Source organism: Monodelphis domestica, chromosome 4 (assembly GCF_027887165.1).
Source record: "Monodelphis domestica isolate mMonDom1 chromosome 4, mMonDom1.pri, whole genome shotgun sequence".
Classification (NCBI taxonomy): Eukaryota; Metazoa; Chordata; class Mammalia; order Didelphimorphia; family Didelphidae; genus Monodelphis; species Monodelphis domestica.
The window spans coordinates 328,355,034-328,381,905 of record NC_077230.1 but is presented as its reverse complement, the minus strand read 5'-3'; the positions used below and the strand labels follow the sequence as shown (position 1 = coordinate 328,381,905).

Below are 26,872 nucleotides of genomic sequence, written 5' to 3'. Positions count from 1 at the left end.
AATGTCCTTGTGCACTGGGAAGAGGGGAACAGAGAAGCAGCCTGAGTGCCAGTTCTGCATGTGTGCCACATCTTCACCAATGCTGCCTTAGAACATCAGATCTGGGGTTGGCAGCCACCTTTGGGCAGAGGATAGGAGACGGCTCACTTCTTTTTTAACCAATTCTTCCAAATAAAATGCTCTTTCTTCTATAAACAATTCCATGTCCTCTCAGATGATCAGTATTTTCTTTTTACCTCTTCTACTTCTTTGGGAATGTGATATTTATGAGTAACTAAAGAGACAACTGAGAAAATGTAGCCTATGACTTGGAGGTAGGTACTTTGTTGGCATCTTCATAGGCAATTTTGGCATGCATGTGAGCATCCAAAGTCTATTTTGCATCTGAATGCTTTCCCTTAACCTTTTTAAAGTTGCAGTCCTTTTAGCCTCTGTAGACATTGTCTTTACTGAAATCTCACTTTGGGCATCTCTCTCCAGGTATCTTCTCCCAACAGTGAGAAAATTTCAATACAAATACTATAAATTCTTTACAAAATTTTAATGCCTATACCTTCAAAAAACTGGAGAGATACCTGGATATCTGTTTTGACAGATGTTACCATTTCACAGAGCTTATATAGTTAATACAGATTAAATATAAAATACATTTTACCTTTAGCATAACTTTTACTATATACACTCATATAGCACACATAATGGAGTTGAATACAATGGCCCAATGTATAATTCAAGTTGGGGGTGGAGTGGGGATAAGGGGCAGTAAAGAGGTCTGACAAAGTGCTCAAGGAAAATTTGAGAAGTGAGAAAGCATTAACAATTTTAGGAGAGGGTGTTGAGTTGAACCTTGAAGAAAGAAAGATTATGAAATTCAGAGATGAGAAGGGAATATATTCCAGGTGCAGAGTAAGACCTGCATGAATACACAGAGGTAAGCCATGGAAAGTTGAGTCCAGGAACCAGCTAATAAGTCCACATAACTAAAATACTGTTTATATACTTAACACATCCAGACCTGGATGGTCTATTAACACTGAGGGTCCTAAATATCATTACTATTATTAGTGTATGGAAAGTGTGGGAGAGAAGAAGTATTGGGCTGCCAACCAAACTGAAGATCTGAAGAACCATTATGCTGATCTCATTCTTGAATTGCTTCCATTTGAATTGCCTTAGGAGGATTCTGAAGATCACTTCTCTAGAGAGTGAAGCTCTGATGGGCTGGCCATATTGTTCAAATGTCAAAGGTATATCTGCTTAAAAGGCTATTTTATGAAGAACTCTCACAAGGCAAATGCTCAGAAGAAGCAAGTTGACACCTCTGACACTTACAGAGTTGTCTGGGGCATTGAAAAGTTAAATGACTTACCTGGGGTCATATAGTTAACGTGTCAAGTGGAGTTTAAACCCAGATCTTCCCATTTCTGAAGCCAGTTTTCTATCCACAGTACCACATTGCCTCTCTATACTCATCATTGTAAGAACTTAAGCTCAGTGATAGACGATGTATCTATAGCTGAGGATCAGTCTGACTGATTTTTGGAAAAGTTTATCACCAAAAGTTTGACTCCGAATGATGAATTATTTGGCTAAAGCAATTTAGGCAACTATCTATTGAGGTCTGGGTAGAGAGACTGAATTTGAATTAGTGAAGGGAAAACATTTTACAGATAAGGATACTGAGGTCGATAGAGGATAAAATGAAATACTCAAGAAAGGTGAGTAAATGTCAGAGCTCCATCTTTGGACTCCTATGGCCCTCTCCACTGTACCACTCCAGGATGAATCCACCCTCTTAGATCAGTTAGCACATCACCGAGTTTGACTGGTGCATCTCTAAAGATCTAGGGAAGCTTGAGGATTCTGTCTGCTAGATACCCTGTCCTCTAGAGCCCATGAAGAACACCATAACTACAATTTACTTGAGATCTTCAGCAAGAGCTCATGGCATGGGTGGTAGCATGAGAGACACAGAGGAAAGAAGAAAAATAGGAAGTAGGAAAAATAGTAATAATAGTAATAGGTAAGAAAAATAAAACAAACAAAAGACTGGGCATGTAGGACATAGTGGCTTATGTGGTCTCTGGGGAGGGCCAGGTGAGCCAGGGGACCGGATATTTTGAAGGACTGAAGTGAGTAATCAGGAAAGGACTCCCTTCCTTTCAACTCTTTGCCTCAGGAACTTAGTCATAGGACATCCTAGTGGGAAATCCCTTCTCCATAAGGTCACTGCCCTATATATTTATTATTTTAAACCTTTCCTGGTTTGGCAGGTAAAATGGACTCAGAATTTCAGAGCCACTAAGGGCAAATGTTTTTCCTCTTACAGGAACCCTATGTGATCTATTTTTTTTTTCCTGTGGCTTTTGACCAGGGCTCTGTTCTTGTTACTTTATGAAGTTTTATGGAGGTATGCATAGTCAGGTTATTAGATGCTTAAAAAACACATGCACACAGATTGAAAGATCAGTGCCATGGATCTTAGGAAGGCAATTTAATTCAACAGATTTTTATTAGTTATGTACTAAGAACAGTACCTGGCACACAGTAGGTATGTAATAATGCTTATTGAGTGACATTCACTGACTGTGTAAGGCTATATACACATATTGTATTTGTGTATTCTGGGGGAGAGAGAGAAAGAGAAGGAGGAGGAAAAGAAGAAGGGGAGGAAGGAAAGGGGTACTGGAGGAGGAGGATGGAGAAAGGATAAAAGAAAGGGAGAAAGAGTCTCTGACCTCAAGGAACTTGCAATCTACCGGGAGATGTGGTATGGAAGATAGCATGTTTAAAAACAAATAGCCATAGAGTAATTTGAGGAGGAAGAGAGCATTAACAAGTAGAATGCGTCAATGAGACACGGCTTCAGCTGAGCCTTAAAGGAATATGAGATTTTTAAAAGTGCTTGACAAGGCAGTGTGTTCCTGGCAGGAAGGGATGGTTTGGCTGAATGCATGGAGGCAGGAGACAGAATCCTGATTTGGGGGAACAGCTAGTAACCCAGTTGAGCTGGAATGTAGAGACAGTGAAGGAGAGTAATGTGAAATAAGCCTGAACTGGTAAATCAGAAGCAGATGAATAAATTTGATGCCAAGCTAAGGGCTTTGCATTTTATCCTAGGGACTATTAGGAATCCACTGAAGGATTTTGAGCAGGAAAGTGATCCAGTCAGATGTGTGTACCTTAGGAAGGTTAGTTTGGCAGCTGTGTGGAGAATGGATTGGAGAGAGGAGAGACTAGAGGCAGAGGATTAATCAGGAGGTCTCACTATTTCAGGTACAAGGTAATGAGGGCCAGAGTCAGTGTGGGGGGGGGTATATGAGCACCAAGAATGGGTGGATATGAAAGATGATGGTGACACAGAAGCCAAAGATTGGTTGACTGTGCCCTGCTTTATATGAGGGAGGCATTCATGAGAAGGTACATCCAAATAGAGATACTGCAAAGTGAGTCATTATTTGGAATTGTCCTGTGTAAGGGAGAAGCATGAAACTGTGGAAAAAGCATTAAACCTGGAGTCAGGAGATGTGAGGATGAAGTCCTGGACCTGCCCTTCTTACAAAATATGTGACCTCAAGAAGCCACTTTACCACTTTTGAGCTCAGTTTCCTTATCTGTAAAACAAGAGGATTGGAGACCCCTTCTAGCCCTGTTTGGATTCTAGCAGTCACTATTTAAAGAAAGAAAAGGAAATCATCATTTCTGTAGATCCTTCTATGTGCCAGGTACTGAGCTAAATGCTTTTTACAAATAGTACTTCGTTTGATCCTCAGAACAACTCTGGGAGACTGGTGCTATTATTATCTCCATTTTATGGTTGAGGAAACTGAGACAGATAGAGGTTAAATGACTTGCCCAGGGTAGCTGAGTAACTTTATCTGAGGTTGAATTTGGAATCAAGTTTTCCTGACTGTAGGTCTAGAGTTCTCTCAACTATAACACCAATCACCATGAATCCTTTTGTAAAGGGAATAATCCCCCTCGTTCTATTTTGACTGTTTCATGAGTTTGGATTTTTGTATATTCATTTTTCTTAATGTGGGGACCCACCTGTATTCTTGAATGGACTGAGGGAGAAGGCACTGGGCATCTGGCTATCAAATTATTTCTGGGGGGTAGCTCAGTGAATTGAGAGCCAGGTCTGGAGATAAGAGGTTCTGGGTTTGAATTTGACCTCAGACTCTTCCTAGCTGTATGACATTGGGCAAGTTGTGTAACCCCAAATGCCTCGCCTTTACTGCTCTTCTGCCTTGGAATCTATTTCTATTAATTCTAACACAGAAGATCAGGGTTTTGGAAAAAATTATTTCTGGAATACTGAGTAAATCCCCTCAGTTATAAGGGTTAAGTTTTCTGTTTGGTAAAATGGAGTCTCCTAAAAGTCTCCCTTTGCCTTCCTCATGTCCTCATAGGATCAAGATGAGAAGGATATAGAAAAGGATGAGTTTGGATCTGAAAATTCTTAACTCCTGTTATCACTCATCCCTGCCCAAATTGCTTCCACACTGAATCTCAGCTCTGGAAGGAGCTGAGGTCAGCTAGTCCAACTCATACCAGGGAAAGAACCCCCCTCCCGCCCCCCATATGATATACCCATTCTCCACGAGTAATGATGGGGGCAGGGAAGATTTGGAACCCTGAAATGAGTACTGAAGGAAAACCAGTGGCAGTTGAGGAGCAAAGACTTCTGGGAGGAAAAAACAGGGGAGAATTCTGAGGAGCTTCTGGAGTTCTGACTTGGGACTTGGACCTGTCAGGACCAGTTTTGGGGGGGGGCTGAGGAATCACTGAAGCCACCTGAGATCTTGCTTCTTCCTTCAAGCTTATAGCTGATCCCCCTCTAAACATACATCTCCTACTTCCCTCAACCTGAAGAAAAGACATCTCAGACCTCTAAGGGGGAGGGGGGGCTGTGGACTCTCAGAGGGAGAGCATAGCTCCCTTGTCCTTCCTGAACTTATTCCTTCACGATTCTCTTAGGCCAAACAGATAAATAAGTTAGTAGAAAGGGTTATTTTAGCTGGGAAGGGACAGAGAAATCTGTTTGGGCAGATTAATTGCCCTTTCAGACCACAGACTGTGTAGACTGTATAACAGGGCTGCCTATTGCCTCTCCCCTGGTCTTTTTTTCCTCCCAGAAATCTTTGCTCCTCAACCACCACTGGTTCTCTTTCAGTCCTCATTTCAGGGTTCCAAATCTTCCCTGTCCCCATCCTTACAATCTCCAGTGATGAGAAACTCATTATCTCTCCCAGGCATTCCATTCCACTTTTGAACAGTTCTAATTGGAGTAGCTAGATGGCATAGTGGATAGTGTTGAGCCTGACTTCAAATCTATTCCCAGATACTACTTGTGTGTGACCCTGGGCAAGTCACTTTAAGTGACTTAAATATTAATTCACTTAAATTAATTCACTTAAATATTAAATAAATATTATAATATAAATAATCCTTATATTATTGGGAAAAACATCATCCTTGGTTCTCTACCTACTCAATCACCTTCTGCCCCTCTGATTGGTGGAGGGTGGAGCCATGAATTCCAAAATCTCTACTCAAGGAGGGAGCTCAGCTTAGATAATCTTATTTCTCCCCCTGGCTGCTTTTTTGGACTTTTCCACCATGCCCCCAAATTGAGTATCTTTCCCAGCCTTCCCTCACTTTCCCCGTGTCCTCGGCTTCTCAGCTTCCTTTTTCCTTTTGTGTGCTGTCTTCTCTTCTTAGAATATAAGCTCCTGGAGGGCTGGGACCATCTTTTGCCTATTTTTGTATTCTCAGCACTAAGTGCCTGGAACAATGTAGGAGCTTAATAAATGTTTACTGACTGTTTTATAAAAGTGAGGTATGAAAAAGATTGAAGGAAATTTTAAAAATTATTGATGAATAATTTATTATTGTTAAGAGTAAAGTATGAAGAGGGGACAAAGGGATTAAAAAGAAACAATTATAGATTATAACTCCTAGTATTTAGAGGGGGAAGGGATCTCAGAGATCATCTAGTATATTTCTCTCATTTTAAAGATGAGGAAACTGAGACCCAAATGACTTACTTGCTCAAAGTAGCAGATCCAGAATTATAAGCCAAGACTTTGGACTACAAAATTCAATACTCTTTCCACAGACTGTGCCAGTTTTAGAGATTTCAGAGATATCTACTCTGAGCTGGGGGGTCTAGTGCAACCTTTTTAATTTTACCAATGAGGAACCAATCCAATGATCCTTAGCTATGTAGTGGCAGTGCCTGGGATAGGACTCAGGTCTCCTAATTTCTATTTCAGGCTTTTTCTTATAAACATACTACTTCCCCATGATCCTTAGGGATGACAGTCTAATTGTTTTATTCTGTACTCTATTCACTCTATGGTTCAAATCTAAATGGCTCAGCCCACAGGACCCATGTCTCAGTTGTTCCCCCCACCCAGGCCCTGAATTTGTCTCCATTTTTTAAAAATGGGGAGTCACTGGACCTCAGTTGCTGAGCTGGCCATATTCAGTGATGTGGTATTTTTTACTGAAAAAATATCCCTGCAGATGTCTTTATTGGCAAGGCCAAATATCTCTTCTGAGTCAGAGTCATGGGTACGGAAACTACTAACAGATGCAAAGCCATAGCTTTGTCTAGGGCTGAGGGCAGCCAGCCTCAGGACAGACGCCTGAAGTTAATTAAGCCCAAACCACCTGGGAACCTTTGCTGGCTGCCACACCATCCACTCCAAACAGCCCTCCTGTAAACGTGTTGGTTTCCTCACTCTGACCACAGGAAAGCAGGTTTGTACATGCCAGGCTGAGATTTTTTTTGGTCCCATCTTGGTGTTTTTTATATGCCAGTTCTTGGGTTCTCATGGCTAGATTGCTGAATTCATTTTGTTAAATAGATCATGCTAGCCTTGGATGGAAGTGCTGGAATTTAAGCAACTCTAGGAAAGCCCCTGTATCATCTTGATCCCTCCCACTGCCCCACCCACCCACCCACTAGTTTGTGGACTATCTTTTTCCTGGTGTTGGGCTTTCCTCCATGAGAAGTTCTATCGCTTTTGGAATGAAGTTAGAAGGTACCTAAAAGGCCATAGAGACCATTTTCCCTCATTTTTTCCATTATCCTTCACATCTTTCCTTTTCCTACCTCCCTGAGACTGGTTCCCCTGAGAGAATGGGGAGGTGGTTGATAGGTTTTTATTTTGGTATTAGGATTAGACAGGACAAAATGGAGAATAAATTTGAAACCTAAGAGGTTAGGATTAAGTGTTAGAGGACAGGGCAGCAGTCTCAGGTCAAACTGAAAGCACTAGACACTTGGACACAGAGGAAAGGGGGACAAGAAGAGTGGAGAGGGGGCACAGAAGAGGAGCTTGATCTCTGTGGAGGACAAATGTTCATAATTTTGTTGAAGGCTAGCCCCAGATGGGGGAACAGAAAGACAAACTCATATACTCCACTTGGCAAAAGACTATTATGGTCATGAATACCAAGGACTTAGACAACATTCTTCTGCAGAAAGTCCCAGTTGGGCCTCCAAGATTCAAAATTATATTTTAAAAATGGACATAATTTCCCCAATACATTCTAGTTATTTCTCCCTTACTCCCTGACCATTATTTTCACTATACTCCTGGTTATCCATATGGTAAGTGTCAGGCACTATAGTAGGCTCTCTAGATATAAAGACAAAAATAGAAGTCATAGATTAGAAGATCTATAAGGCCTAGAGCTGGAAGAGACCTTGTAGGTCACTGAGTTCAATGGCCTCATTTTGTAGATAAGAAAACTGAACAACAGAAAAGTAAAGCAATTTACCCAAGATCACACAAGGGGTTGGTGGCAGAGCCAGGGTTTAAACATATCTCCCCTGACTCCAAATAAAGTGCTCTTTCTACTGTACCATTCCATATGTCATAGGTATCATTTTGTCCATTGGCAGTGGGCATTATTCACCTATACACTTTGTGAATGAATTCCTTCATAATCCAGATGTCTACACCTTTCTTTCATATGTATTAAGCATCATTTCTTTTTTTTATTTGGTCAATTTCAAACATTATTGCTTGCTTACAAAAATTATATTCTATTCCTCCTTCTCCCCACCCTTCCCATAGCCAACACAGAACCCCACTGGGTATTACATGTGACCTTGATCAGAACCTATTTCCATGTTGTTGATGTTTGCATTAGGATGTTCATTTAGAGTCTATATCCCCAGTCCATCCCCCCTTGACCCATGTGATCAAGCTGGCATCATTTCTTTAAACATTATTGGCCATGAGAGGCATTGTGGATGAAGAGCTGGCCTGAGAGTCAGGAAGACTTGGGTTCAAACCCCACTTCTGACATATACTAACTATGGACAAATCACTTAACCTGTCAGTGTCCCAGAAAACTAAGATTATTAAGGCAGGTGACAGTTTTCATACTAATCAAAGTTGCAGGTCCCCCTGCCCACCCTCCAAACCTCAAATCTCAACCAATCCAACTATGAGCATCATTTCCCATAAAAGCCCTGGACATCATTCATCAAAACCCCAAGTATACTCTAGTTATCCTTACTCTGTATTCTACACATATCATATGTAAATACCATTCCTTCATATATCCCTAGATTCATTTTTAAAATATAATTAAACTATCATTCTTTCATATGCCCCATGCATATGCATCCTTCTATTCTATGATTTCTCCATAGATTTAGAGATTCAATTATCACAGTATTTTCCCATACACTCTAAATATGTTTCCTCCATATGCCATGGGTACCATGTTCCCAAATATACTCTGTTTCTGTTACTCCCCTTCTTGTGTCCACTCTCCAAGGTGCTGTTTGCTTGGGTATCCTTGATTAAGGCAACAGCTTTATACCCATATACTTCCTTCTCATGTGCAGGTCTCTTACCTCATTGTTAGTACCAACATCTAGTAGAACTGGGAGGCAGTGCTGTGGGTTCACTCCACCACAAGCAGTGTACAATGCAAGTTTTCCCACTGGAATGCCCATGCCATAGCAGCCCAAGTCTCCAAGGCCCAGGATGCGTTCTCCATCTGTCACCACCACAGCCTGAAAAACAAAACCTTAACATATTGAGTTGGGAAAAGATCCCATCTTGAATGATACATTTATTTTATAAGTTTTGGCAAATTAGATATTAAAACCAGACACTCTGACTTTGTTGGAATGTGATAAGACTGAAGAATTTCATTAAATTCCCTTCTTAAAAAAAAAAAGCCAATTCCATGATTCTTGGCTGGCCATTGGGAAATTCCACAGAGAAGAGATGACTGAAATACACCTGGACTGCATTCCAAACCAATGGTCTCCAGCAGCTGCTGTGGGAATTGAAGTCAACTCAGCTGTGCCTGGTCATTTTCACTTTGGCTCTTTGGGGAAACCAATCAGGCAGAGAGATTCACATAATAATGACTATTCATTCACTCTTCTCTCTCATACTTGATTGGTTACCCAGATCTATTGATTTCATATCTGCAAATTCTCTCACAGTTCCTGCCTCCTTTAATTCTGCTCCTATTACCCTACTTCAGGGCCTCATTATCATCTGCCTGGCCAATTGCTTCCTCTGAGGTCTTCTAGTCCCCACTCTCTCCCCTTCCAACCCATCCTTCAGATCACCTTCTGAATAATCTTCCTTAAGTAAAGCTAGACCACTTCTTTGCTCAAAAACAAACAAAAAAGCCCACCTTCAGAGACTTTCTATTCCCCCTGAGTTAAATTTTATTTCATTTTCCTGGCATTTAAAGGCTTTCAGAATTTGATGCCACCATTTGTTTATAGCCTTACCTCGTATTACTTCTCTCTACTCACTTTCTACTCTATGTACTCCAAACATATTTTGAACTCTCTGGACTTTGTGATTTTGTTCATGCTGTGTCCTATGCCTGGAATGTTGTCTGACTCTTCCCTTGTTGACTTCCTATCTACCCTTTAAAGCCCCAAATGCTATCACCTCCATAAAGCCTTCCTTAATCCCTCTGCCAGCAGTTGCCTTCCCTCTTGAACCCAGGTAATAGTTTGCCTACAACTCCCTAGAGCATAAATATATATAATATTGCACTTTTTACCAATCTATGCTTGGGTTCTAATTCAAACTTAGAAAATAGCCAGTAGAGAATTCTTCAAATGCTTTTACATAATGTAAGCATCATCGTCATTGTTGTCTTGGCGATAGCCCAAGAGAGCAGTTACAGATGATGGCAAGGTCTAAAGTGTGACCCCCATTATGGGTGGTTGAGATGGAAATATAGAAGGCTGATAGATTAAGAGGCCATGGTGTTATAGAGATCATCAACATGAATACAGAAATCATGGAGAATGATGGGTTATCAGTCAGTCAGAAAAAATTTACAAAGTTCCTACTATGCTTCATTAGTTAATTCAGGCTCTGTGCCTTAAGCACTTAAGCAAATGATAATTCCTGTTCTCACAGAGTTTACAATCTAATGGAAGAGACAATTCATTAACTGAAGGTGAAAAGAAGGGGAGGGTGTCCTGTATGGGAGACATGACCAGGTAAGTGAGAAATGAAGAGTTAGCTGCCCTTGGTGCTCTCCTTAAATGGAGGACCTAGAAGGAGTTTTCCATGTCCACTCTATCATCTCCAATCAAAGGGAGGGAGGTACCCTAGGGGAAAAGGATGTACTGAGCAGATATGAAGTTCAGGGTTGATGTGGTCTCAAAAGATTGTGAGATTCCAGGAGAACACTGATGAAGTTCAGAAGGGTACAGCTAGGTGGGAGATGATGGTTAGCATGGAGAACTGGGTAATATCAGCACTGAATTAATAATAATGCCTTTAAACTTGTGATGCATGGGGATTTAGTTAAAGGATTGACTTGGATGCTTGGTTTCATCTATTAACAGCCCCAGAACCTGGCCCCAAATGTAAAGTTCTAGCAAACCTTCCACATAGTCAGAAGAATAAATTAGCTAAGTCTTCATGTGCACAGATATCAAAAGCAATAAGTTTCTAGCTGGCAATCCCCCACATTAAATTGATAGATTTTGGTGTGCTTGTGATGTTAAAAGGCTTTTAGCTGATTCCTTTGGACCTAACTCCAGAATAGCTCACCCCTGCCCTGGGTTTTGCCACCTGAATCCCCTTCTCCCCCCAATCCTTGCTCAACAATTCTACTCAAATACTTAGAGCCCCAGCCAGGAGAGGAGGTCACTGCTAATCTTCTGTAAAGTTGCTCAACTGGTAGTTTGGGGCCTGAAGCTTCTCCCAGCACCCCTTTCTCAGGCCACAAATGGGAGGAAGCAAGCCTCATGCAGAGAACAGAAAAAGCAGGTGGCCATGTAGTTAGGGGAAAGCAAGAGGAAAAAGTCAAGTTCACCCTTCAAGACTCTTTTCTAAAAGGCCACTGGTTAGATATAACCTCATGGCTTCTTTGACACAGTGGAAAGGATAGAGGCAGGTGGGAGTGAAAGAAAGGCTTAAACCCGGGCTCAAAATTAGCTTCTCATATTAGTTAATTCAATGCTTTAACAAAATGTTCGGGTAGCAAAATGCCACTGAAAGGAAGTAAAACATACTGAACATTATATATTGCAGTTACAAGGTATGACAATCACAGAATCTCAAAACTGTAGAGTTGGAATAGACCTTGCTGACCATCTAGTCCAACACACTCACTTAGGGAATCTCCACCACAATCCACTTGACAAATTATTATCCATCCTCTTGAGACGTTCCAGAGGTCATCAGCAGGGGAGAACCAACCACCGCTTAAACCCAATTCCCTGTGGGCTAACTCTGATTGATAGATGGCATGAAGCCTAATTTGCTTCCCTGAACCTTCTATCCATTGCTCTTAGCTCTGTCTCCTGGAACTATCTTTGAAGACAGCTATCATGTCCTTCATGAGCCTTCTCTTGTCTAAGTTAAATATCCCCAGCTCCTTCACTTGAGCCTCCCTACAACACTGATAGCACCCTTCACAAACTTGACTGCTCTCTCCAGTTCCTCAATTCCTCAATGCCTTTCTTAGACTGTGTCATTCAGAAGTGATTCTACTAGGATGAGTACAATGGAACTATGATCTCTTTATTCCTGAACACTGTGCCTCTCAATGCACAAGATCATATTGGATTTTTTGGCTGCCACATTACAATGCTGACTCTTCTTGAGCTTGTAATCCACTAAAATCTCCATCTACTTTTCATACAAACATCTGTCTCATCAATTTTTTTTTGCAACCAAATGTAAGACTTTTCATTTTATCCCTATTGGATTTTATTTTACTAAATTTAGCAGTGATTTAGTGGACAGAGAGCTAACCTTGTCATCAGGAGAAACTGAGTTCAATATCTGTCTCTAATGTATACTGGTAGTGTGATCCCAGAGAAGTCACTTAACCCCTTCATGCCCTAGGCAACTTTCTAAGACTATGGATTATAGAAGATTTGCTCACTTCCATCAGTAGGAGTTTCTTCTCTGGCAGTTTCTTAAATCAATGAATTCACATATATAAATAATAACTGCACTGAGTCAGACTACTATGAGGGTTCTGGCGAACTAGATGGCACAATGGACAGAACAGAGCCTGGAGTCAAGAAAACTCATTTTCCTGAGTTTAGATCTGGCCTCTGGCACTTAATAGTTGTGTGACCATGGGCAAATCACTTAACTTTATTTGCCTTAGTTTTCTCATCTGTACAAATGAACTAGAGAAGGAAATGGTGAACCACTCTAGTAAATGTCAGACAGGACTGAAAATTACTGAACATGTGGACTCTAGTCTCAGCTCTACCATTAACCAGTTGTACAACCACATGTAAGTTTTTTTTTTCAATTCTCTGTGTCTCAGTTTCTTATCTGCAAAATATGGGAGATAGACTATATCACTGGCATCAATTCAAATGGAAATAGATCCCTGCTGGCCACATACTGACTTAGAAAACCACACATTAACATTGCCTATATTTCATATTTTTATTTATTTTGTCAAATATTTCCAAAGTAAAATTTCAATTACTCTGGTTCCGGTTGAACTTGAGTGCTTTTAGGTTGCATATGCAAGCCACATGATTGACACATCTGGACTAGAAGATCTTTAAGACCCTTTGCTATTCTGACATCTTCAGTGAAAAAGTTTCCTTCTTCCTGCTTAAGTGTTTGGGACCAGAAAGAAGAAAATGCCTGTGATGGGTCAGTGAGCCTCTGAGGAAGGAGTTTGGCATAGCTGGACTGTTGCCCAACATTTCCTCTTAGGGTGTCAACACTAGGAGAGGTTGTGATTTAGGGGCTTGGGAAAGCTTTGAGTGAGCAGGCCTATTCTCAGCTGAACCATCCTTCTTACTCCTGAAGTGGGGGACTGGAAGATGGCGTGTGGGAATTAAAAAGACCAGGAGTTCTCACTTTTTGTCTTGATTTACAACCATCAACTTAAAACAGCCTGGCCCACTCCTCACCTCCCCACCCCCGTTCCTTAGGTCAGAGTTATCCATCAGAATAAGTGGCTAATGGACTACTTTTCCACTTTTCAACAATTCCCCCTCTCACTTGCTTTGAACCCTAGTTCTGGATACACACCCCAACCTAAAGCTGGGGATTTATCAGAAAAAAAAATGAGTTCTCTGCCTTTGTCCTTGATTGTGTGCTAGGAGATAGGGGAGAATCGAGGGCTATATCTCTGACCCATCTTTCTTTCTAATAGGTAGCAGCAGGGCTCTGGAGGAACCTTGCTTCGAAATCTCTTGTATTCTTTATTGAGCAGAGGCTTCTTATTTACAAATGAGATTGGTATCCATCCTTTTATGCTATCTCAGGCTGAGGGATAGAAGCATAGTCTCCATGCAGTGGAGAGAGGTGTGATTTTCCTTATTTATTCTGTCCTGGCCAGAACACAACTTGCAAGTTCTGTGCTCCATTCTTGGTATTACATTTTATGAAGTGTCAAGTTCAATCATTACACACTGGCATGGTAAGAGACTTGGAGACTATACAGTAAAAAGAGTGTTTACAAGAACTATTTAAATTGGAAAAGGGGAGACTTAGAACATGATCACTTTTTCTCAAGTATTTGAAGAGATGTCACAAGGAAGAAGGATTTTATGTGTCTGCCTATCTCCTTGTCTATAGAAAGGACTAAAGGAAAGATGGCAGTGGAAGAGGGGTACACTTCAGCCATTCAGCTCTAAGTTAGCAATAATTTCCTAAAAAGAAGAGACATTAAAAAGTAGATGAACTTTTTTGATAGGTAGTGAGTTCCCTATCTCTGAAGGTCTTCAAGTGGTGGCTAGGATTGTTGTAGAGGGGATTTCTGTTCTAATAAAAGTTGGTCTAGATAATCTCTGAGGATCTTTGCAGCTCTGAGAATCGATGAAAATAAAGCTAATAGGAGTTATCACACTCTAATACTTAGAACATCCTAGGCCACAGAAGCTGCAGTTTCTTCCTTTTGCCCACCCTTCCTACCACCCTCTCTGTATTTTTTGCACATCTGACAAAATGACAGCTATCCAAACACAGATCTTACTGCCATGTCTGATTAACTAGGAGAAAGCACAAATTCCTTCATTTGGCATTAAAAGCTGTTCACAATCTGGCACCAGCTTACTTGAAAATGACACACTATCTCCTACTTCCATGCCTTTACTCAGATTGTCTGTTATGTCCAGAATGCCCTCCCTCCTCATCTCTATCTATTTAGATTATGAAACTTCCTTAAAAACCCAGCTTATGTGACCTATTTTCTACAAAGCCTTTCCTAATTTCCCCCTCATCATTAGCACTTTTTCCAAAATTCCTTTGTATTCCTTTGCCTATATGCTGTCCTTTCTTTTCCGTATATATGTAATATTTCCTCCCTGCGCCCAACCCTGTGGTCCAGTGTAAGTTAGGTCTTTATGATCAACTGGTTCTTCTATGACTCTCTAGTTTTTGTCTTTATGGTCATGGTATGGTTCCCAGTGAGGTGAGATGAGGATAGCTGGCAAAGATCTTGATTATCTTGATTCATTCAGTTCAACAAACATTTGTTAAGCACATTTTACTAGATGTTATATTAATATTTCCATTTCACAGATGAGGAAACAGAGACAAAGAGCTAATGTTACTTGCTCCTTGTCAAACATCTGGCAAATATCAGAACCTCAACAAGAACTCAGGCTTCTATTTCCATTATAGAGCATACTGCTGCCTCTAGCAAGATAACCCACGAATGGTTCCTAGTGGAACCTGGTAGCCTGTCAGTAATTTAATATATCATAGCCTTGTGATGGAGAAGAAAAACAATAAGCCCTAAAGGGGTAAGCTGCTGGTGGTGAATGGGGGATGCTATCTTCCTATATGGGCAGCCCAAGAAGAGAATATCAAAGATATACCAGAAGTTTTCTTTCTATAAACAGGAGCCTCAATATTGAGATGTAAACTCCTGAGAGTTCCTATTGGAATGAGAGAACACACTTAAGATATAAAAAGTAAATCCCAAGCCTCTACGTCTGCACATATTCCTGGGAGCACCAGACACAGAATCAGGAAAATTTTTCTTTCTCATAGCCTCCAGCTTCTTTGCTGGACAGCTCCGCCTAGCCATTTTGCCAGTAGTTAAACTCAACTTGAGAAATTCATCCTCTTCCCTGCTAAAACTTTATTCATTTTTCCTTTTCTTTTCATCTCTATTGAGACTACTCTTGTTCAGAACCTTATTACCTCATGTCTGGACTACAGACTCCCAATTGGTCTCTCTATCTCTAGCCTCTGTCCTGAATAATCCATTTTTTCATATAGCTATCAGACGAATCCTCCTAATGTTCTAGCCTTGTCAACTTCCTGCTCACAAACCTTCAAAAGCTCCCCAACATTTTGTAAATAGTTAAAACTTTGACCTTTCATTCAAGGTCCTATACAGGTTGACTCTAAACCTTGCTTTCCATCTTCAACCCATCTTTCATTATAATTTGCACTATAGCCAAAGAGGAATACTTGCTATCTACTGATTATGTCCCAAGTCTTTTTGCTTTTAAGCCTCTTTAAGTGCTGTGAAAAGGGAATTATCTTCCCTTTGGTTTCCTTAATGCAATCAATCAGCAACCTTTAATGTAATCAGTCAGGAACTTGAAGATTCTTTGCCATTGATATGCAAGTTCAGATATTCTCAGAGACAGAAAAATAATCCTGTAGGCACTGCCCCCCCACCCCCACCTCCCCAGTGGTGCCAGGCAAATTAAGGAACTATGATTGGGTCCTGAGATGTGACCTGGGAGAGCTAGTGGGTGGAGAAAATAGCTTATAAAGGCACGACCAGAGGTCTGAAGACACATTCTTGTGTTGGTGACACTCTTGCTGGAGACATTACTGCACTGGGGACTCTTGCTAAAGAGACTCTTCCCTGACTTCTGACTGGAGAATGGCCCTGAAGGAGCCTTTGTTAGTGATGAGCTTCATTTCCCCACCACCTGCCCCTTTACCCAGCAGTCCAATGGGAGTGCTTCCTCCTTTCCCTATCTGGGGTAAGGTAGCAGCTCACCTGCAGCATGAGGGTGCAGTTTGGGCACAGTCTCTGAAAGGTTTGCCATTACTGATCTAGGGCAATCTGCATACTTTACAGATGAAGTCCATGGAAGGGAAGTGATTTGGCCTGAGGTTATACTTTTTGTTTCCTATTAATCTATTAGTTCATTGAAGGCAAAGACTCATATCTTATACTTCTTTGTATCTCCTCCAACTATTAATATAGGATACAGCATGCAAAAAAAGGGTATTTAACAAATGTTGGTTGAAGAATCATAGAGCTTAAAGAGACTTCGAGAAGTTGGCATATGAACAAGCTCATTGACTCTGGTGAATGATTGGCCCAGGAGCAATGGGACAAACCATTCATTCCCAAATTCATAGCACTTATTATCTAGGCCCCCATCAGTTAGTCTTTACAGCTCACTGAATCTCTTAAGCAGTGTTCTAAGTACACAGCTAAATAATTTTCATCCAGCTACTTAAATTTGTATGTGTTTATGTTTTTATTGCCTCCCTAGTTACTCTTTAAGCTCCTTGAAGACAGGGATTGCCTTCCTATTTTTTTTTCTGTCCCTCTAGTGTTTAGCCCAAAGCCTAGCACAGCAAGAGCCGGGTGGGTATGTGCTGACTGACTTGTTGTTGGCCAGTCTCAGGATATAGAGCAAAGTAATTTGCAAGGACTTGCCAGCCCATTAACCCTAGTTTGACCCAGGCTAGCTTGTCATTTGATTGGGCTTGTTTCCTTTGGAGTTTTTGAGATCTCTTTCTGGATCATTAGAGACACACCCCTAAAGATTGTTTTTCTTGGACAGAAACCAGGAGCTGGAGAACTGAGCCAGAGATTGTGCAGAACTAAATTCTCAGTTTCTATATGAAGGCAATAGATGGGGAAGAGAAATCATATGCAGGGAAGGCTCTGTACCTAGTCTGCTAATCATCTATTTAGGATGCCTAATGGTTATAGCTCAAAAGCCCCATTGTCAGCTCCATAAGACCCTCAGGACAAGAAAATGATGGGTGGGTCTCAAAGGAAATGTATGAGGAACAGATCATGAAATATTATTTGGCAAACTGCTAGCAGCTCTAGACAAAGAGAATTGTGTTACTGTCCATATCTTAAAAAGGAACCTAATAATAATGATGATAGTGAATACAGGTTTACAGTAATAATGATAACAGCTGACATTTTATATTACTTTAAAGTTGTGAAGCACTTTATAAAATTAGTTTCATTCAAACATCAATAATCCTATGAATTTGATACTTCAGATGTTAGCCCTATTTTTTAGAAAAGGAGACTGAGGAACAAGTGATTTGCATCTAGTAAAGTCCAGCATTCTATTCACTATACCAATGGTTCTCAAAGTGGTCTGAGGACCCCTGAGTTTCCCTGAGATACTTTCAGCAGGTTGGTGAGGACAAAACTATTTTCCTACTAATACCAAGATATTATTAGAGCATTAAAAGACTCTTCCCTTTTCCAACTGCATATCTGGGTAAGACTGAATTTTATTCACATACTTCAATCAAAGTAATATATTATAAAAGATTGAATGCAGAAGCAAATAAGGAATTCATCTGCCTATTAAGTTGGGCAGTAGAGAGATTTACAAAAATATGCAAAACAATGCCACTCTTTTCATTAATTTTCTTTTGTTTTGGAAAAGTTATTTTCATAAAAACAGGATATTTAGATTAACATATAGTGGGATTCTTTTAAATTAATTTAAATTTAATTAATATTAATAAAATTTTTAAATAAAAATTTGTTTTAATTTCTAATAGGTCTAATATCAATAGTTATAACCCAATACAAAAAAAAGCTTTTTGGGATTCTCAAAAATATTTAAGGAGGTAAAGAAATCCTCAATAATTGAATGTAAAGGAGTTCTGAGACTGCAACATTTGAGAAATGCCACACTATACCAAATGCTGCTTCACAATCACCTTGTTTGTAAAGTGATTGTAAAGTCATGTAGAGGTGGGTGAAAGAATTCTGTTTTTAGTGTCAGAGGTGCTGGATGGAAATTCTAGTTCTGTTACTCAGTATCTCTGTGACCTTTGGGAAGTTACTTAACCTTGATGGCCAGCCAATCAATAAACATTTGTTTGTGCTATGTACTGGGGACATATAAACAAACCCAAAGAAAAATGATCTCTTCCCTCTCATTCTTTCCCCCTCCACCAAGCCAAATAATGACTTAAAAAAAACCTAATTTATGGGCAGCTAGATAGGTCAGTGAGAGCCAGAAAGAAGGTCCTGGATTCAAATCTCAGACATGTGTTAGCTGTGTGACCCTGTGCAAGGTTCTTAACTTCAATTGCCTAGTCCTTACCACTCTTCTGCTTTGGAATTTGGAATTCTGCTTTGATTCTTACTATCAATTCTTTTTAATTGCCATGCAAAACATAATTCCTATTATCAACTTTAAGACAGAAGGTAAAAGTTTAAAAAAACTAGTTTGAAATTATTCATTTTTAACCTCCTTTTCTTTTTAAATCTAAAGTGCCAAATTTTCTTACTCTCATCTCCTTCCCACTGAGGAGGCAAGCAATATGATTGTCTTGCGTCATTGTATTCATCAATTATACATGTGAAGCCATGTAACACATTTTACCATTATTAACCATATTTCAAAAAAGAAAGGAAGGAAATAAGAAAACGAGAGAGACACAGAGGAGGGGGAAGAGGAGGGAGGAAGGAAGGAAGGAAGAAAATTATATTTCAATTTGCACTAAGATGTCATTAGCTCTCTCTGGAGGTAGATAGCATTTTTTTCATCATGATTCTTTGGAATTATCTTGGATCACTGTGTTGTTCAAAGTAGCCAAGTCTCTCATAGTTGATAATCACTACAACATCACTGTTACTGTGTGCAATGATCTGGTTCTTCTCACTTCAGTTTTCATCATTTCATATAGGTCTTGCCATGAAACTACCCCCCCCCCTTGTTATTTCCTACAGTACAATAGAATTCCATCACAACCATATGCCACAACTTGTTTAGCCATTCCAAAACTGACCATCCTTTCAATTCCTAGTTCTTTGCTACTACAAAAAGAAGTGCTACAAGTACTTTTGTACAGTGGATCTTTTTTTCTTTTTCTTTTGACTTCTTTGAGATATAGACTTAGTTGCGGTATTGCTGGGTCAAAGGATATGCATAGTTTTATAGCCTTTTAGAGCTAGTTTCAAATTGTTCTCCAGACCAATTCATTATTTCACCAACAGTTTATTAGTATACCTATTTTCCTCTCTTCCCCTCCAAAATTTGTTATTTCTGATAGGGATGAAGTGTATTTCAGAGTTTTAATTTGCCTTGCTCTAATCAAAATCAGTGATTTGGAATATTTTTGTATGACTGATTTCTTCTGAGAACTGCCTGTTTATATCCTTTGACCATTTATCAGTTGTGGAATTGCTCTTATTTTTACAAACTTGACTTAGTTCTATACTCAGTATATATTTGAGAAAGAATTTCAGCAGAGAAATTTGCTATAAACATTTTTGATATCACTCATTTTCTATGATACCTTTTAGCAAAATGTATTTTCTCTGATTATCCCTTTTAATTAGGTCTAATTTTGCTCTTGCCTTGTCTAAGATCATGATGGCTACCCCTGTCTTTTTAAAAATTAGGCTGAAACATATTAAATTCTACTCCAGCCCTTTATTTTAACACTGTGTGTGTCTTTTATCTTTAAAGTTGCTTATAAACAACATATTGTTGGATTCTGGTTTCTAATCCATTCTGCTATATGCTTCCATTTTATTGGTGAACTCATCCTAGTCACATTCAGTTATGATTACTCCATCCCATTTTCTTTTATTTCTTCTTCCTCCTCCTCCTCTTCCTTCTCCTCAATCTCTTCTTTTTTTATCCTGCCCCCCTCAAAACTCTATTTTTGCTTCAAATCACTTAATCTCCCTTAATCTGTTTACCCTTTTACCCCCTCTTTTCTCTCAACCCCTTCTCCTTCTATTTCTCTATAGGTGAATTACATTTCTTTGAACCAATTTGGATGAGTGAGGTTTAAGCATTGCCTGCCACCTATCCCATTTCTCTTCCCCTAGAAAAGCTCTTCTTTGTGAGCCACTTATGTGAAAAATTTTTCCCTATTCTACCTCTCCCTATCCCCTTTTCCCAGGGTATCTCTCTTTCTTTATCCCTTATTTTTTGGAGATAATTCCAATATAATCAAATCATATCATATCATGCCCTTTTTTAACTGAAGCAGAAGCTGTGGAGCATTCAGAGCTTGGTTAGACATTGAAGGAGCTAAGGTCATCTAATGTATCCTGAGGGATCACTAGTAGTCTTAACTTCTGTCAGTAAAGGATTTTGATAACTCAAGAAAAGAGAGAGAAACTGACAACTTTGTATAATTCTACTTCACTTAAATCCATTTTATGCTAGAGTCAAAAGATGTCATCAGTGATGTGGTTTTGGTTCTCTTTGAGTATGATGGTCAGCAACTAATCAGTTTCCACTTGCTCAAGTTCTACTTTTTAAGCTATTATTTTCTTTAGTGAGATTTTGTACCTCTTCTCCCATTTAGCCAGTTTTGGTTTTGGGTTTTTTAATGAGTTCTTTTCTTCAGTATTTTTGTGTCTTTAAAAAAACCAAACTGTTAATTCTCTTTTCATAATTTTCTTGTATCAATAATGAAATAATAACATTTATTTTCCCAAATTTTTTCTCAAGCAAGTTTATATCTCTCTTCAACTCCTCTAGGAATTCTTGCTGCATTTGGGTCCAAAAGCATTTTTCTTTGAAGCATTTTAGCTGTTTTTATATTGTTGTCTTCTTTTAAGTTTATGAATTAGTTTTCTCTGCCATTGTAGTAGCTTGTTATGGCCACATTCTTTTTTTTGTTGTTGTTGTTGTTTACTCATTTTCCCAGTCTATTTTTTTACTTTGAACTTTATGCTAAAGGGCGCTGCTTACTTAGGGGTGGGGAGTCACTGTGATGAATTTCAGGCTTTTTTATGCTGCTGTTTTCAGAGGTGGTTGTTGATGCTTCTGAGGTGGAATGATCCTGGGAGAGGTGTGACCACTGCTTTCTTGGTCTGAGCTCTGGTTTTTACCCAGGAAGTGTCCCTGTTCCCTAGTATTCACAAGTGCTAATGCTCTCTCTGCCTGGGAAGTATGGCCTTGACCCCTATTCCCTTGTGACCACCACCTAGTGCTCCTCTTCATCGTGGAACTGAGACTCAAACTTGCATATGGGCAATAGAATTGTCAGTCATGCACCCAGTGGCAGCAAAGGATCCCTTGCAATCCCTGACAATTGTCTGACCCTCTCACTATCTCTGAGCTGAGAGCTTCTGAAGCTGCTACTGCTATTGAAACCACTGTTGCTGCCTCTGAGTGTGTGTGTGGGGGGCTATAGATGGGCTTCCACCATGGTGCCTCAAACTTTTCCTATTGACTTCTTATGTTTTTTTAGGCTAGAAAAATGTCTCATCCTGACCTTTTGTTGGTTCTGCTACTCCAAAATTTGATTTGAGAAGATATTTTAAAGTTGTTTGGAGGTGAATGCTGAGAGAGTTCATCTGGGTTGCCTCTAATTTATCATCTTGGCTCCCTCCCCTCACATTCTAATGACATAAGACAACACATTAAGTTGATGAGCAGGAGTAGAAGTGGGATGAAGGAAGTAATGAAGGATGGCTGTCCTTGGGTCCTTCCTTTCTTACTTGTTAATTCAAAGAATTCGACTAGATCTTCTCTAAAGTCCCTTCCAGTTCTAAGTCCCAAGAACTTACCATTAATTAGGTAGACCATGTAAGTATTATCATCCTCATTTTAGAGACCAGGAATCTTAAAGATAGTGAACAACTTGCCCAAAGTCACACAGCTGTTAAATAAGTATTAGAGTTGGGATCTCTGGCTTCTAAGCACAGAACCCATCTAGTATGATGGCAGAAGTTTCTCATATTTTTATGGCTTTCTCTAGTGTCATTACTTTGGCAAATCTTAGTACATTTAGAGAAGAGAATCCAAGATGGTGAAGTGGTCAAAAACTGATTCACTTGAGGAAGTGAAGACTTGAAGCCTGGAGAAGATATGGAGATAATGATCACTGTAATCAAACAAATTAAGGATTTATGGAAGTTATGTGGAAGAGGAATTAGACTTGTATTGTTTGGCCATAGGGCTGAATAAGGAGCACTGGGCTGAAGTTGCAGAGAAGGGGAAAGGAGAAGGAAATAAACATTTGTATAGTGCCTGCTTTGTGCCAAACACTGTTCTAAGCACTTTTAACAGACACACTCCAGGCTCCAGCATTTTATCCACTGGACAACGTAGAGACCTATACAAAGTTTTGGGCAAAATATAAAGAAGAAAAAAGGTCCTAACAAGTAGAGATATTGTGAATTGTCACTTGTCTGGGGGGTAATGTAATGTCTACTCATGCTCAAATATGGTTAAAACTCTGTCACTTCCAGCTCTGAGATGCTATAAGAAAAACATTTTAGGTGTTCTTTCTTTCTAGTCTTCTCCTTCCGTGAAATACACACACCTGATACCCTGATGATATAGTGGGTTTATCATCAGAGGAGCTAGATTTGAATATTGATTCAGACACCTATATTAACTGTGTGACTGTGGGGAAATTCATTTCATCTCCCAAACCTCCATTTTCTCATCTGTAAAATGGGGATGACAATAATACTTGCACTACTTTTCTCTTTGGTGTGTGTGTATGTGTAAAATGCTACTTTTACTACTGGACTTCTCAGAGCTGCCGCCTCTGGAGAGAAGCTATACTTTTGTTTTTCCCATTTATTTTAGAATATATAAAGAACAGACCTCCTGTGCTCTCAAAGGAAGAAAGAGAAACTTCAAAATGGGCTGTTTGGATAATTCAGAATACTCTGGAGTTCAGGGACAGGCCTATGTCTTGGATTTCTGTTATAGTCCTGCCCCAAGCTCAGACAATAGTCAATTTAAAACCTAGAGAAGGCTATCTGCCCTACCAACGAGGCTTAAATGATTCACCCACCATCCAAACAATGGCAAAGAAAAGAGGACTGTACCTTAATATTGTCTTCTGGCCAGGAGTTCAGCATTGTGGCAATGTGGCCTTTGTCATGAATGGTGATAAAGAGCCCACTAAGAAAAGACACATACACACAGAAAAAGAGAAACCACATGGTCAAACCATGAAATGCAGAAAGGACCAGCAGCTTAAGCCTATGTGGCGCCATGTATCTACTTCACGTTAATCTAAATAAGGCTCAACTCTGAGCCTTGGTTTGCTCCTCTTTTAAAGGAGAGGGTTGCACTAGATGATGTCTAAGGCTCCTTCTGGTGTTATACTTTGAGATATGATTACTATTATGGTTCTATCATTGTGAGTGTTTTATTATTGACCAGATGTGTGATTTCATTGGTAAAAAGATCTCCCAGGTAAGAAAAATCAGCACCTGACCCATAACTTGTAGTTAAAAAGTAGCAGTTCTTTACTCTTTTTGTGTCATAGGTTTCTCTGAGAGTCTGGAGAAGCTTATAGACTCCTTAGAATAATACTTTTAAATGCATAAAATAAAATAAATGGTATTAAAAAGGAAACCAGCCACATTAAAATATAATTATTGAGATATTTTTTAAAAGTTCATAGACTATTAGGTTAAGAACCTTTGGCTTAGAGAATTGCCTGAGCCCACTGAGAAATGAAGTCACTTGCTTAGATCATCCAGCCAGAATATTAGAGATAAGACTGGAACTTAGGTCTTCCCAACTCGGACCAGCTCTGTATCCACTATGCTAAAATTCTAGTACATGCAGAGCTCTGTATTAAGCTTTGGTGATACAAATAGAAAAATGCTAGGAGATCTTAGCAGCAAGTTATAGGGGAAGGCCTGATGGTCCCTCAAGTACGTTGGTAAAACACATGGTAATGTATCTTTTAAATGCCATCTCCTCTAATGGAGCCATATTGGTTTATGATGTTGAATCATTTTTCAGTGCCAAGAATTTTCATGCTAAAAATTCCTTTTCCCAAGATGTTAGTAGCCAGGGCTGCTGAAGAAGCTGGGGCTGCAATTTCTGTGAAGGAATGTCAGGTTGAATCTTTTAAAGATTTGCTCCTATGGAAAGTGAAATGAAACTACGCTCTGTGGGCTGGTGATGAGGTCAAAGCTCTTCCAAGAGAAATATCCAGGGGCTTTGTGCTGTGCTTATGGGAATATGGAAAGTTAAAGTCTTAAAGTCCTAAAGCTCCTTTGTAATTTCTAGTTAGGTCTGTTTAAATCCTCTCTCCCTGAAAAGATACCAAAGCCCTTTCCTTAATGTTATCTTGTGAACTATTTTGATGATTTTCTCTCATCTTTTAGTCATAGGGAATCACTATACAACTTTGAGACTACAGAAGATGAAAGAAAACAAGGGGATGCTGGAGGTGGAGTTGGATACAGACCAGAAAGCCTGACTCGGGAGTTATCAATTAATGACTTCTGATTGGAACATAAAATGACAATGTAGAGATATTAGGTCTCACTTTAAATTTCCAGGTACAGAATATCTAGAGGATGAAGCCATGTAACCAGAGAACTCTCCAAGGCAAAGAATTCCACTGAGTAATGAGATCAACAGTGCAATTCAAGAACATGTATTGTTTTGCCCAGCTATTCACCATTCCTGGCATTAAGAGATGCTCATTCAGCATAGAATAACTCATTAAAATAATGATGTATAAAAGCACTAATTAGAAAAAATTTTAAATTACATAATTTATCCACCAGTTGTTTCTCTTAGTCTTTTTTCTATTTCCTTAAGAAAACTCATTTTTGAACCTGGAAAGTCAAAATAGAACACAAATATATTAAGTTGCCAATCTATGAAGTCCAGAGAATCCTTGATTAGCTGCTTACATATTTGCAGTGGCAGGGACCTAACTTCCTTACCAAGCAATCCTTACTATTTTCAGACAACTGTAATTGTTAAGGAATTCTTCCTTATTTCAAACAAAAATCTGCTTCTTAAAAACTTTCACTCTTAGCTCTGCCTTTTGGGGCCAAATGCAAGTCTAATCCCTTGCCTATATGATAGCTCCTCAACTATCTGAAGGCACTTTAGTATGTCTTTCTCTTTCCCCATAATGCCTTCTCCTTGTCTGTGTGAAACCTCTTCATTTTCTTTAAATGTTCCTCAAATGACTTGATTTTGAGTCTTGCATATCATGGTCATTTTTCTCTTAAAATTAAGCTTGCCAATGTCCATCCTGATAAGTTTTTAATATAATATAAAATGCTCTACTAGAATAAAGCAAACATTAACTTAGTCCCCTATGACCTATTAAGTGTTTTCTTCAAATTAACCCTTAATGATAGGCAATATGAATGTTATTTCCATTTTACAGAGAAGAAAACTGAGGTTTAGAGAAGTTCAGATGAATTCTATGAAAGCAAGATTTATTAAATATTTACTATGTACTATGCTGCAGGAAAAGATAAAAGCAAAAAAAAAAACCAGTCTGTACCTTCAGGAGTAAGAGATGGGACCTGAACTCATGAGTCTTCTGAATCAGAGCTAATGATCTTTCTGCAATGCTATGCTGATGAATATAATATGATTTAATAATAATGTGACATACTTGTGGAAAAGATGGAGAAATAGAGACAATATGAAAATGAAAATAGGTGAGTTCAAAATTGACTGAATAAATCCAGAGAGTAGTGATTAAAGAATGAATGTCAAGCTGAAGATGAGCATCTAGTCAGTTTTCACATGGCTTGGACTGTGGTCTAGTTGTGTTGAGTAATTTTTTAAATCAGTGACTTGGATGAAAGCATAAAGAATATTCTGATTAATCAATCTTTGGACAAAATTTGCAGGAGTTCATTGGATGACAAAATTGAGATCCAGAAATATTTGGGAAAAGTATAGCAATGGATAAAAGTTGAAAAAATAAGTTTCACAGAATAAATATAAAGGATTATATGATATTTAAAATTATAAAAAATAATTAAAAATTAATTACATGAAGACAGGATGAGAGAGTTTTGGCTAGAATTCAGTGTATGTGAAAATGAGTTTTTCAAATGGGTTTTTTAGTAGACCACCAGTTCAGTCAGTGGAGTGATCTAAGATTTATTTGAGCTTCTTAAATATTCCAAAATAGCTGTGATTTTAGTCATTTACTTGCGACCCTTTCTACACTTTAGCAAACAAACCTCAGAAGTTCCTGTCACCAAAAAAAACATATCCCTGATGGCCAACTTCATAGTGAGGAGCCCTTCAATTGTTTCTTCTATAAGAGATATCTTGTCTTTCCAGCTTGGTAATACTTTTCCAGAGATTGTGCTTTAGAAGTACAGGCTTTGACAACCCTGAGTAATCTCCATACTATAATTAGGTCTTCAGGTAGGACTTTAGGCTGGGGGGGGGGAATATAATATTAGG

The 26,872-nt window shown here is 39.2% G+C and overlaps 1 protein-coding gene across 1 annotated transcript in view; it reads right to left on the bottom strand.

The window, feature by feature from the left end:
* The window catches only part of ME3 (malic enzyme 3), a 309,466-nt gene that overhangs the window by 85,372 nt on the left and 197,222 nt on the right, over positions 1-26,872 (bottom strand). Inside the window, exons 5-6 of the mRNA XM_007490831.3 lie at positions 23,506-23,581; positions 8,885-9,046 (exon numbers count right to left, since the gene is read on the bottom strand). Coding sequence (XP_007490893.1) covers positions 8,885-9,046; positions 23,506-23,581 — 238 coding nt within the window. The remainder of the gene's footprint in view (positions 1-8,884; positions 9,047-23,505; positions 23,582-26,872) is intronic.